Source organism: Gastrolobium bilobum, unplaced genomic scaffold (assembly GCF_033153095.1).
Source record: "Gastrolobium bilobum isolate Gb01-03AN ecotype WA unplaced genomic scaffold, APGP_CSIRO_Gbil_v1 utg500, whole genome shotgun sequence".
NCBI classification, from domain to species: Eukaryota; Viridiplantae; Streptophyta; class Magnoliopsida; order Fabales; family Fabaceae; genus Gastrolobium; species Gastrolobium bilobum.
The window spans coordinates 990,892-1,004,204 of NW_026896335.1; the positions used below are offsets into that span (position 1 = coordinate 990,892).

At 33.8% G+C, this 13,313-nt stretch overlaps 1 protein-coding gene across 4 annotated transcripts; it reads left to right on the forward strand.

The window, feature by feature from the left end:
- The first annotated feature begins 3,741 nt into the window (after positions 1 to 3,741).
- On the forward strand, positions 3,742 to 12,021 carry LOC133299061 (tyrosyl-DNA phosphodiesterase 1). 4 transcript variants are annotated; one of them, XM_061498462.1, is made up of 15 exons: positions 3,744 to 4,129; positions 4,223 to 4,453; positions 4,802 to 4,981; positions 5,270 to 5,330; positions 5,873 to 5,949; positions 6,047 to 6,304; positions 9,071 to 9,160; positions 9,295 to 9,429; positions 9,678 to 9,827; positions 10,120 to 10,223; positions 10,629 to 10,682; positions 10,816 to 10,906; positions 11,142 to 11,222; positions 11,372 to 11,525; positions 11,624 to 12,021. In XM_061498462.1, exons 1-15 carry the CDS (start codon positions 3,923 to 3,925, stop codon positions 11,692 to 11,694), a joined length of 1,944 nt encoding a protein of 647 aa, XP_061354446.1. In that variant the 5' UTR covers positions 3,744 to 3,922; the 3' UTR covers positions 11,695 to 12,021. The 4 variants fall into 4 exon arrangements, 2 of the variants coding, with proteins under 2 accessions (XP_061354447.1, XP_061354446.1); XM_061498463.1 differs by lacking the exon at positions 10,629 to 10,682 and having other exon boundaries at positions 3,743 to 4,129; XR_009749893.1 differs by lacking the exons at positions 11,372 to 11,525; positions 11,624 to 12,021 and having other exon boundaries at positions 3,742 to 4,129; positions 10,483 to 10,906; positions 11,142 to 11,199.
- Positions 12,022 to 13,313: the final 1,292 nt, after the last annotated feature.

Consider the following 13,313-nt stretch of genomic DNA (forward strand, 5'->3'; position numbering starts at 1 on the left):
AGTTTTAAATTATTTGATAAAATTCCTAAAAATATTGCATACTTAGATTTTGAGCGCATTAAGTAAAGCCACGTGCTACGAGTTATTTTGCCCACAGTCAAAGATATCAGATGATTTGTTGCCCTTTTTATAAGCCATATTTGATACATGATTAACATCAAGCAAATCTTCTAATTTATCTCCACTAATATCTTCAACATTGTTTTTTTTTTTGATTAATATGTTTTTGTTTATAATTATAACAAGATTGTTTTATTTTATTATATGTTAAAGATTTGTTAAATAAGTTATTTTTTATTTCATTTTTCATAAAAAACTTTTTTAAAAAAAAACTTTTTTTTTATAAATATCAATATAAATATATTAACTAAAAATAAATTTTAAAAAATCACATACTACCTACAGTTTTTCATTAGCTACAACAAAATAAATTAAACAAAATAAATTAAACCATTATGATTTTTTTTTCTCGACAAGATCATAATACACATCACAGAAATAGTCTTTGTATGTAGTTTCCTTTTATTAACTAACTTTTTCAATTTGGTTTTCGTCCATTGATACAGTTTATGTTAATTCATAAGTTGGGCTTCCCTGAATTGGATAATTTGATTAATTTCTATACTTTTTTAGATGAACCAAGGCAAATCGAGGAATACCTGATCTGTAAAAGAACATGAATCTGCCGAAAGGCCCTCTCTACGGGGGAAATTTAATATAGTACCGTCACACGACGGTCATATTTGCACTATATATTTTTTAAAATGTATAAAATTATTCTGTTTGTGTGATAGAGATGTCTAGTCGAAGATTAGTAGATCTATATGAGATTATGTGCTTTTACCTTTAGGGTGTATTTGGTACAAGGGTATCAAAAAGATTATTGGTAAACCTTCTTTGGTAAACATCAATTACCATGTTTGGTAGAAGTATCAAAAATCAGTTCCCGGATATCCAAGATTTACCGGTAATTTGATTTACAAAGGACACTATTCAAATTACCAAAAATAATATGGTAATTCAGAATTCCAAGTAAAGAAAAAACACAACAACAATTTTTGAGATAAAAATACTCCAACACACATCAAAATCTAGACCCAATCTATCAATTACAAAAGTAAAATTAGTTTAGAGTTATTTTTGTAAAATAACATCATATTTCAAGTCATATTTCGTTCTAAACCAAATATGGAGTGAGTAATCTTTACCCAATATTTCCGGTAATATTTTGGCGAATCAAACACTTTTTTTGTAATATTCTGAGTAAACTCAATTTCTAGTGTATTTTCAGTAATCGTGATTTTCGAATATCAAAAAATTTCTCTTGTATCAAACACTCCCTTAGAATTTGGCTAATTTGAACCTTATGCTGAATAGGCCTAACTGACTCCTTACTTAGCTGACATGTGATTATTTCTAATGGGCCATATGAATCTATGGGCCTTACTCAGATCCATAACAAATATAAATATTAAAGTTATTTTTTTTCTCTATTATTGATTGATGTGGAGAAAAAAAATAACTTTAATATTTATATTATGTATTCTAAAAAATATATAATGTAAATATGACGATCACACGAAACATTTAATACGACAGTGATATCAAAAATGCTCTCTAAGGGAACTTCTTGGGATCCGCTTTGTTCTTTTACGTGAGACTCTAAGCAAGGTTGGAGCTCAAATCTTTGTAAAGTGCAATATGGAACAAAACTTTCCGTCAAAATCCCATATCTCTATTTTAATTCAATGTACATTTTATATGTCAAAAAATTTCCCACAAGTAAACCTTTAATACACTACAAGATTTTTTATTTATCATCACGCCCCAAAACCGTGGTCTAAACCTTTTATTTATCAATTATCAACCAGGTTGCGCCACATTAAACCACTAGCACAATCTGATTGGTCCATACACTTCTCTTTTTAAATTAAATAATACAAATAAAAATAAGCGTGGCTAGCTAGGAGTTGTAACACTGACCACCCCCATTGAAAGTTATATATTGTCAACAATACCAAATGAGAGAAAAGATTGTGGTTTTCTTTGACCCCAAAAGGGTCAAATAGCCATTAACTCATTCTTTATAATGAGATAAGATGTGTATGGGAGTAAGGGAAATAGTGTATATGGTGTGAAGAAGTTCAACTTGTAGTGAAGACAGGAAAGATAGGGCTTGAATCGGGCCCAAATCCGTCATCGAGAACAGTTAGGAAAGATAACGAAACACACTTTATTAATTCATAGAGTATGTAAAATAATAGCACCTAAAATTCAAAATAGTAGCAAGTTAGCAACTAGATGAAATATTTATCTCTATCCCAGCTACTAAATAATAGAAACAAAAATTAAGAAACAAACTTATACTAAAAATCAAAGTAAATCTCAGCAAAATCAGATGAACGTAAAAAATTCTCTCTCACAAAACTATATATGATTATATTGTTCATACTTTTGCGAGCAATATAATGTTTTTAAATAGGAAAAGATAATAACAATGATTCGTTTCAGCGATGGAATTACATGGGGTTAGGGTGGGCTCTCGTCCCTCTCTAAAATATGAAAATATGTTCTAGTATATGATATGCAATATGGTTTGAAAAAACAAAATTTTGAAAGTGCTTTTAAAAAGTGAAAGACAAGCGATGCTATTCATAAGAAAAATATTCCATCCGTTTATTGCACTCAATTAGAGATAAGTATTATTTACCAGATTCAATCTGCCAGCATATATGGCAGGTTTTGTTCTTGGTCTGTGCTACCCTCCCCAGTCAATCTGAAAAGTTGGCTTTTCCGTTGTATACAAAGAAGAGTTCAATACTACCTGTCAAATTTATCTAGAATTTGATTATAATCATTAAAAATTTGTACAAATTGTCATGTCAGAACTCAGTAAAAGAGTATTTAAGTTTTAACTTTGTAAGCAAAGATAAAACGTTAGTAATAGTTATCAATTATTAGTTGAGACCAAATGCTAAAATTAAATAACACATTAATTGATTTATTCTGCTACATAACAGCTAAGAGAGAAAATAACATTATGAAGAAATCAAAGAAAGTGCAATTATAATACTAGAAGGCATAGATGTAAACAATAAAAATTTGATCTTACAAACAAAATATAAGGTTTTAAGGCTAGTTCCTTATTAAAATAGATGGTGCATTGGGCCATTGTCACTAAAAGCAAAAAATTGGCATTCCAACCAAAAAATTGGTAAAAAATTATGTAATTTTATTAGGTTCTTCTTAACAGATATTTTTGTATTCTTAGCGTGATCATTTAACCAAAACTGACATTACTTTTCATAATACTAATATAAATTTTTGCCCCGTCATATAATTTAATGGGTCCGCCACTGCTTGTTCGCGGCTTCGGAGTTTTAGGGACTAAATTGATGTCATATAAAAATATTGTACAAAACCAAATTAAAAACATTGTTTATAAAAAAATAGGATAATGTGACAACCAAATAATGTTACTACCACATCTTAACCGTTGATTTTCGTCAATAAACGGTTATCATTTTTCAAATCAAACTCATTAATTAATTATTAATTCACAATAAATGATAACCGTTAATTGACGGAAATCAGCAGTTAAGATGTGATAATAACATTATTTGGTTGTCAGAGTATCATATCCCAATAAAAAAAAAAGTGTTAAGCCTAAAAACAATCTAAAACTATTATTATTTATGTGTGTCTATTACGGAGTTAATGTGATTGTGGGATCCATGAGGTAAAGGGGGAAGGCACGCATAACAGGAGCGTCGCTTGACTACAGAGTTCGAGTTCCACAAGCAAAAACGACAAACCGTTTTTCAGCGTTGGAATGGGTAAAGCAAGGAATTCATTAGGGGTTTAGGCGCTCCTGGCAAAACGACTCTTGTGGAAGATTCAGAGTGTGTTGCCAGTTTCATTGATGTCTCTCAGTCACTCTCATTCTCAGGTTGGATACTTGGTTCCGCTGAATCAAAATTTGGAGGAAGAAGCTTCAGTTCCCAAGTTGCCTGTCTCAGATGGCACAAATGTTTTTGGGCGCAACAACTTTCCTCTCTCCGACAAGAGGCTTAGCCGCAAGCACCTCAGTTTATCTGCTTCTGCCGATGGCTCTGCTAATTTGCTTGTCGTATTAACCCTTGCACCTTACAACTACATTCTTCTTGAGGTTTTTCTTTCAATTCGTGATTTTTTATTTTATTTTATTCTTTGTTAATGTCAGGAGGGGACGAATCCAATTGTTGTTAATTCAGGGAATAAGAGAACGAAGCTGAATTCTAAAGAAAAAGCTACTATTTCTAATGGTGATATAATCGAGCTCATTCCCGGTCACCATCTTTTTAAATATCAAGTGTTAGGTGGTCACAAAAATAACCGTAAAAGATCTTCAAGTGGTAGAAACAATGAAGCTAATGTATCATTCACAAATAAAGCTTCGGAGAGGCTTTCCCAGGTTTTCACTGCTGTCTTCATAATCGTACATTTTATGTATATATACATGGGATAGGATATTCTCATTACGCACAATGTTACGATCACATTTTAACTATTGATTTCCGCCAATCAACGGTTATCATTTTTCAAATCAAACTCATTAATTAATTATTAATTCGCAATAAATGATAACCGTTGATTGACGGAAATCAATGGTTAAGATGTGGTCTAACATTATTTGTGTGTCACAATATACTATCCCATATATATATATATATATATATATATATATATATATATATATATATATATATCCCGTTTATGTTTAACCGTCACAGTGTGTCTATGTTTTGTGTGAAATCTGTAGGATAAAATTGAAACTTGCAGCCAGGAACGAGGAAGTAATGTAGTGACACAGAAGCTTGAGGCCATTCGTGATTTCCATGTTCCTAATGACAAAATACCTTCCACCTTTCGACTATTGCGTGTTAATGGGTTACCACCTTGGGCAAATACTTCTTGTGTTTCAATAGGCGATGTTATTAAGGTTGGTGATGGTAATTATATTCTTGATTTCAAGCTATTCTGTTCTTTGCTGTGCTCTCTTGAATCGGTATCCTGAACAATAAATGTTGTGCTTCAAGGTAAACCCTGGATGTTTCAACAATTGGCTAAGAATAATTATGCAATTGTTCAAGAGGAACCTTGTCTGTTTCAATCATTGGCTCAAGAATAATTGTGCACAAAAATGCACATATGTTAAATTGCACAAGTATTTTAAGATGGAAAAAATTGGAACTACTTATTGATTTATTTCAATGCTTATCATTGTTAGGGGGATATTCTTATTGCTATCCTTTCAAACTACATGGTAGACATTGACTGGTTGATTCCTGGTGAGTTTTTTTTCTTTTTTTAGATTGTTCTAATTTTTCTTTGCTTGTTCCTTTCTCTTCTTTCCCCTAATTTTTCCTGCTTGTAATCTGACTTTTTTCTTTTCCTTGATACACTGCTCTGAGATGCTGCAAAAATTATAAATATAGAGAAGTTGGTCTTTCTTTGTTGAATGTTGAAACTGCTGGCAACAGTTGGATTGTTAATTCTTTTCTCTACACCTCCGTCCCACCTACGGAATAATACACCCACACACACATACAAACCTAGTTCCATGCCTCTCTAGTGTAGTGTGTATGGCACCAGTGATATAGCACATGCTCTGTCTTTCTTATGCATCTTATATGGAAGATTATTTTATTGTACTTTACATATTAGCCTAGCCAAAAGGGGCAACCTAATGATCAATCTCTACATTATGCAGTGCTATTTGGCAGGTCTAGTATTCTAAATTTGTGCGTATACCGGTGTATTTTGATTGAAGTCCTCTTACTGTTGATCTCAATCTAGTGAGGTTTTCCCTGACTATATTTTGTTCGTGTAGCATGTCCTGCACTTTCAAAAGTGCCCCATGTGCTAGTTATTCATGGAGAGAATGATGGGAGGGCAGATTACATAAAGGTTCATCTCAGATATAATTTATTTAATTATTTATTTTTAAGATGGATCAATTAGACTGGTTAAATACATAGTAACTTGGTACTTCTATGATTGTTAGAGAAACAAACCTGCAAACTGGATTCTGCACAAACCATCACTGCCAATTTCATTTGGGACACACCATTCAAAGGCCATGCTTCTTGTATATCCTCAAGGAGTAAGAGTCATTGTGCATACTGCGAACTTAATTTATGTAGATTGGAACAATAAAAGCCAAGGTTTGTGGATGCAAGATTTTCCATGGAAAGATCAAAATAGTCTGAGCAAGGGATCTGGATTTGAAAATGACCTGGTTGAATATCTCAGTATGTTGAAGGTATTGATATATACTGTTCTTTTATAGACAACCTCAAGAAAAAATGGGGCTTCAACCACATTGATGTGTTAAAATTAATACTTAATAGTTCTTGAAAGACCTAATGGTAGTATCGTATCCCAAATTACTAGACAGTTGGATTAAAAATCTTCTTTGAGCCTATCCTGTTTTAACAGAATCCGTCGTATCATTTTAGGTTTTTTTTTTTGAAAAAGCTTATCCTTTGATTAAATCAATTTCTAGCATTTCTGTCGTCTAGAAAATTCACTTGTTAAAAGTTTTTGATAGGAATAACTCCCTATCTAAAGTTTAAGAAATTTATATTAACAATTAAAGAGATAATTTATAGATAACCAAGAGCAATGCTCCCAGCAAAGGAGAAGATTCTCCCAGCCCTTCAGCCAAGGCTGAAATACAAGCCAGAAAAACAAAATAATCCTACCCATCCCTTCTACTTACGTACATATAAAGAGCCCCCAACACTACTGCATTTTCATAACTATTATTGCAGTTATTTATTTAAATAACTGACTCGTACATATTTAGTTATTTCTGCAGTTATTTATTTAAATAACTGACACCTACATACTACTAGAATAAGTGACCCCATTACATAAATGAACTACACCCATTACTAGTCACTAACTTAAATTATATTGCTATCAATACCACCCTCCCTAGAAACTGCCTTGTGCTCAAGGAAGAAGGCTGGAAATTGGCCTCAAACATTTTCTATGTTTTCAATCGGCTTGTTCCTCCACTACTAACAAGGACTCTGAATTGCCCACCAGATCTTTTTCCACCCAAATAAGGAGTCTCAACTGACGATCTTGACACTGGTGGGTTGGACTATAATGTCCACACTAAAAACACAAACCTTTGGCCCTACGATACATTAATTCCTGGTAAGAAAGATTTATCTCTCCTCGGTTTCACCCCCCTGCCTGTTTGTCATCTGTTTTCACTCCCTTTTATGAGGGCTCTTGCTGCTGGAAAGTGGCTTTAGTCACACTAGCCTTAATTCCACTTGATTCAGCATTTTTTGTACCAAATGCATATTGCACAACCACGATTGTGTTCCTACGATTATTTCCTTGCTCACACCCTCCCCTTGCATATTTGGAATCTCCTAATTTTCTCTCTGCCAATTTTGCTGCAGCAATAGCCTTGTACTTATCAGGTGGATCCATAGCCAAAACTTCCAAATGAAGTCGTTCCTTCATTCCTATAAATAATCAATATATTGCTCCTCAGGCATCGGTGGTACTTGTGTAGCCAAAATCTCAAACTCTTCAATATAATCATCCACGAACCCTGTTTGTGTAATTACCTTAAGATGCGCAAAAGGATTCTGTTGAGATATATAAAATCATTAATGTAACATCACTCAATACCTTAAGGTTTTGGGTTGAAGTGGTTCTTTACATAGTATCAGAGTCTCAGTGTCACGGGTTTGATCCTCATCGCTCCCACTTTCTCTTGTGGAATTTCTTAGTACAGGTAGGTGGACCTGTGCATTGTTCACCCTTTAAGCCCAGTGGACTCTCGTGTTGAGATATATAAAACCATTAATGTAACATCACCCAATACCTTAAGGTTTTGAGTTGAAGTGGTTCTTTACAGATTCTCCAAGTGGCTGTCTCCATATCGGTCAAATAAAGCACGCTTAAATTTTTCCTAACTCATTTACGAATCAGACTTCCTCACAACCTTAAACCAATACCACGTTGCTCCCTCCATGCACACTTGAGCGAATTGGAGGCGTAATTCTGGTGGTGTCTCTTGAACAGAAAAATAGGCTTCTGTATGTGCCACCCATCCTGTTGGGTCTTCTCCAAAAACCATGGGCAGTTCAATTTTCTTAGCAGAGAGTTGATACTCATTATTTCGGTGGAAGATGTTGTTGTGATTTGGCCCAGCATTACTATGTTCTTCGTTAATTCCAGATTTGGTGAGGGAGGATCCTAATGTATGCTGTTGTCTTTGGAAACCATCATGGATCTCTGTAGTTAAGGTTGCTAGTGATCTGGTGATGTTCTCAATGCTGGAATCCAGGGAATCCAGTTTGGTAATGATCTTCCAATTGCGTTGAGTGTGTCTTCGTTGCTGCATCATGATTCCTCAACATTTCTTCTTGTGATTTCAGTGAAACTTCAACCGCAGCCATATGAGAGTCTAAAACATCAATCCTTTGTGTTGCCATCCTTCTGATCATGCATTAAACTCAATGAAAGCACCAATTAATAGGAATAACTCCCTATCTAAAGTCTAAGAAATTTATATTAACAATTAAAGAGATAATTTATAGATAAACAAGAAGATTCTCCCAGCCCTTCAGCTAAGGCTGAAATACAAGTCAGAAAAACAGAATAATCCTACCCATCCCTCCTTACGGACATATAAAGAGCCCCCAACACTACTGCAGTTACATCACTATTATTGCAGTTATTTATTTAAATAACTGACTCCTACATATTACTGCAGTTATTTATTTAAATAACTGATCTTACATACTTCTAGAATAACTGACCCCATTACAGAACTGAACTACACCCATTACTAGTCACTAACTTAAATTATATTGCTATCAGTTTTCAACTTAGATTATGTGAAAACCTTGTTGCCTATCTGAGTACTTATATGGCTTGTGAAATTTAAATAATTGGCAACAGAAGTTGACATTGATCTTGTTGATTGATTGGGTATTGTCATTAGTGTTGCTACTACTATCCATATTATGCATTTGACTATTATTTGGTGGTTCAGTGGCCAGAATTCTCTGTTAAGATTCCATCCCTTGGAAACTTCAGTATATGTGCATCTTTCTTCAAGAAGTTTGATTATAGTGATGCTATGGTATGTTTTCCATTCACTGTTCTTAAATTACTTCCTATGTTATTTAAAGGTTATTACTTATTATGTTGTAAAATTTGATTCATTGTCAGATACACTGAAATTTGGGTATATGATGCTGTTTGGATTATACTCAGGTTAGATTAATTGCATCTGTACCTGGATATCATTCTGGTACTGGTTTAAAAAAGTGGGGACATATGAAGCTGCGTTCTCTGCTCCAGGAGTGTACTTTTGATGAAGAGTTTAAGAACTCTCCCCTTATTTATCAGGTACTGACAGACTGTGGCCCAGGTTACATTATGTCTTGGGGCAGCTGGTTCTTGTTAAACTCAACTCCTGTGTTAAATGAAAAAGTTAATAATAAACTATCATACTATTGGTATATTTTCTTTCATTTGATCATCTTCAACTGATGGTAGTAAAGTTCTGAGTAGAATGTATCTTTTTGTGAGAGATTTTAGAAAAGTGCCAGATTAATCTTCACACTTTTGTTCATATTTTTAGCCTATCTATGCAGTTCTCCTCCCTTGGCTCTTTAGATGAAAAATGGATGGCTGAGTTGGCATCATCAATGTCAGCAGGTTTCTCTGAAGATAAAACACTGCTTGGTATGGGGGAGCCTCAAATAATATGGCCTACTGTAGAAGATGTCAGATGCTCTTTAGAGGTAAAGTATCTAGATTTTGAGGATGTATTTTTGTCTTCTGAAAAAGAGAAAAAAATTACTCCAGGTTTGCGTTTCATGGTCAATTATAGGGTTATTTGAAACTGTAGTCAAATATTTGTCGACATGTTACATGCCTAGTCAAATATTTCTGACTACTCTATCCTTAATTCCTATCTTCTCTGATACTTGTTGATGTGCAGGTTTTTTTTTTTTTTTTCATTTTGATGTGTTTCGTAATTGAATCTAAGTGCAACTTTCCAGACAATTTTTTTGCCTTTTATTTGTTCTGTAGGGCTATGCAGCTGGAAATGCAATTCCAAGTCCTCTGAAGAATGTGGAGAAAGCATTTTTGAAAAAGTATTGGGCAAAATGGAAAGCAGACCATACGGGTCGTAAGTAAGTATATTTTATCATACATTGAAAGTTGTATCAGGACTTTTTAATATTGCCTTTTACATTAAGACTCCTTTAGCCTTTCTGATTAATTGAATTTTTTAGCAATGTATTTGTTTACATTTTCTTGGAATTATATAATAATTATACAATATTTTTAGCAACCCATTTAATGAACTGGAATCAAGAACTTGATTACTTTTGTTTTATGAGGGAAGTATAACTTAGAAACCTCCCTCCTTTCCTTGCTTCTTGGTACCAGGAAAGGATTATCTGAACCCCCGGAAGGCAAAGTAGAAAACTCGGCACTACTATTTGGCAATTTTGAATACGCCTCACAAATTTTTATTGGGGATTAATGCAAATATGTGTCTCACCAATTATACCTATTTTTGTGCTATCTTTCAGCCGTGCTATGCCACATATAAAAACTTTCACCCGTTATAATGGTCAGAATCTTGCGTAAGAACTTCTTCACCAGACCTATTATTCTATGCACTTCAATTTCTTATGATTGTTGAATTTTTTGGTCATTTACTGCACTGCTAAGTCATGCTATAGATAGTTAACCGTGAAACACCCTCTTCCCAAATAGTTGGTTCTTGTTAACGTCAGCAAATCTCAGCAAGGCTGCCTGGGGAGCTCTCCAGAAGAATAATACTCAGTTGATGATTCGTTCATACGAGGTATGTTATGTTTGCCAGACTGTTGGTGTTCTTATCTGACTGTTCAGACCCAAGAATTGATGAGCTTCATTGTTTTCAAGACTTGCCTAATGAATCACATGAATCCGAAGATGTTAAAACGATTGTTTTCTCTGATTATTGTTTCTTATAATTGGGGCATTTGCAGTCAAATACATTTTATCCTGTTCTCCAGTTGTTGCACTAAAATAATATTTTTATACATATTTCCTTGCAGCTGGGAGTGCTCTTTCTACCATCATTATTCAAAAGACGTGGATGTGGATTTTCATGCACCAGTAATGTTACACAATCTGAGGTAGCAAACACGTCCTCGCTCTTTGATGTTGTTTTGTGCTTGACATGATTAAACTACAAATGGTCAGGGAGAAGGAAGGATCTTTAAGTCACCTCCATGACTATGAGAAAGGGTGAAAGACACCCATGCTAATAATTTAAGAATTACAGGATAAATGCACAGCACAAGAAACTTCTGACATGAAGAAAACAAAACTGGTAACCCTGACTGGGCTGACGAGGGAGAGTACACACTCATCATCTGAAGTCATCATCCCATTACCTGTGCCTTACGAGCTCCCTCCCCTGCCTTACTCTTCCCAAGGTCGTGGTGCCCTGTTACTCAGCTATTTCTCATATGACCCCTGGTCTAAGAGGGATGACTCTTGTTACGTGTCTTCTAATTATCATTTTCCTCTGCAGATGTCCCCTGGTCTTGGGACCGGCGATATAGTATGAAAGATGTTTATGGTCAAGTATGGCCACGGATGTAAGCATATCAAGATTGATGACATCCTTAGTGTTCATATCAATTGGTTCCCTCTCCCGTGTTAATTCAATTTTGGAGGCTTTAAGAACATGGCAGATTGATTTTGCAACCCAGAGTTTCCTTAGGCATGTATGAGTCCTACTTGGAACGAAGGTATCTCACTTTACATTCCACACGTTTCGGTCAAAAATCAGGGTAAACTATAGTTTTGGAATAAAATATACCAAAGATAAAATGTATTGAGTTTCCTTGAGCATGTACGAGTCCTACTAGGGAGTAGGGACCAAGGTATCTCATTATCGCTTATTTTACATTTTCCATTTATCAATGAACGTAGCTTTTTGTCACTAATTGCAAAATGAGGAGTGAGCATATATATATATATATATATATATATATATATATATATATATAAGGATTCGTTTATAAAGTTTTTTTTATAAATTACATTAAGTATGATAGGTCATACACTAATTAATAGTGTATGCGGTTATACTTAGTGTAGTTTGTAAGAGTTTTGTTATGGACTAGATCTATATCCTAACAATCTTATTACTACCAAGATTGGATAGGGATATCATATTCATATAATCTAGAGAGGATCAAGAGATAAGATCTCTATCCCTATCAATCAAGGCATATTTCATATCAACTAGACATCTCAAAGGCCTAAGCCTGTAAAGGTAATCTTTATAAATAAGTGGCTAAAGATTTCAGGTACACACTTTTGACCTATTTATTATTACTGCCAACACTGTGCATAAACTCACGTCTTGGCTACACACCCATTAATAGTGCACAGTGATTGGAGTACTGGCTACAAGCCAATCAGGATATCTATCTCTAAGATATCTCTGAGTGCATATCCTTGAAGTATCCTTATACGGTTCAACAGGACCGAACAAGTTTGTAAAAAAAAAATTTATAAATATTTGAAGTATCCACTATATATATATATATATAGTGGCGGACTTAGAAAATATTTTTTATGTCCGCACATTTAGTGACGGGAGCTGCCCTTGAAATTTTTTTTTTTAAAGAAAATTTCAAATGCATTAAAAAATAAAAAATATAAATAAGAAAAAAAAACTTTAATTTAACATAAAAAATTATTCCCCCTATTTTTTTTTAATCAAGCTGATTTGTTGTATGTCATCATAAAATAGTCAATAAAATATATGTTATCCCATTCCATTTCATCGTATTCCATTCATTTTCATTCTATCTCTCATTATATATCCAAGCAAAATCTAATCTAACCAACATCATATTTGACTACTATACTTAAAAAAAAAAAAATCAGAAATTAATGTCCGCAAGTGCAGACATAGGTGACCAACTAGGTCCACCTATATATATATATATGAGGTATGATTCTTTAACACCTGTGTCAAATTTAAAGTTTGACACCTCATCTGAAAGTCGTTAGATAAAAAAAGATCAACGACTCTGATTTGTAAGCCTGTGACACCATTGATCTTTTTTGATCTAACGGCTTTCAGATGAGGTGTCAAACTTTAAATTTGACACCGGTGTCAAAGGATCCTACCTATATATATATATATATATATATATATATATATATATATATATATATATATATATGAGCTAAGATCTTTTGAC

Bases quoted from the DNA above. Each gene is read 5' to 3' on its own strand.
- LOC133299061 (XM_061498462.1), top strand. From the start codon at position 3,923: ATGTCTCTCAGTCACTCTCATTCTCAGGTTGGATACTTGGTTCCGCTG. The intron at 9,161-9,294 runs GTATGTTTTCCA...GATTATACTCAG, and splicing joins TTGATTATAGTGATGCTATG to GTTAGATTAATTGCATCTGT. The intron at 9,828-10,119 runs GTAAAGTATCTA...TTTGTTCTGTAG, and splicing joins ATGTCAGATGCTCTTTAGAG to GGCTATGCAGCTGGAAATGC.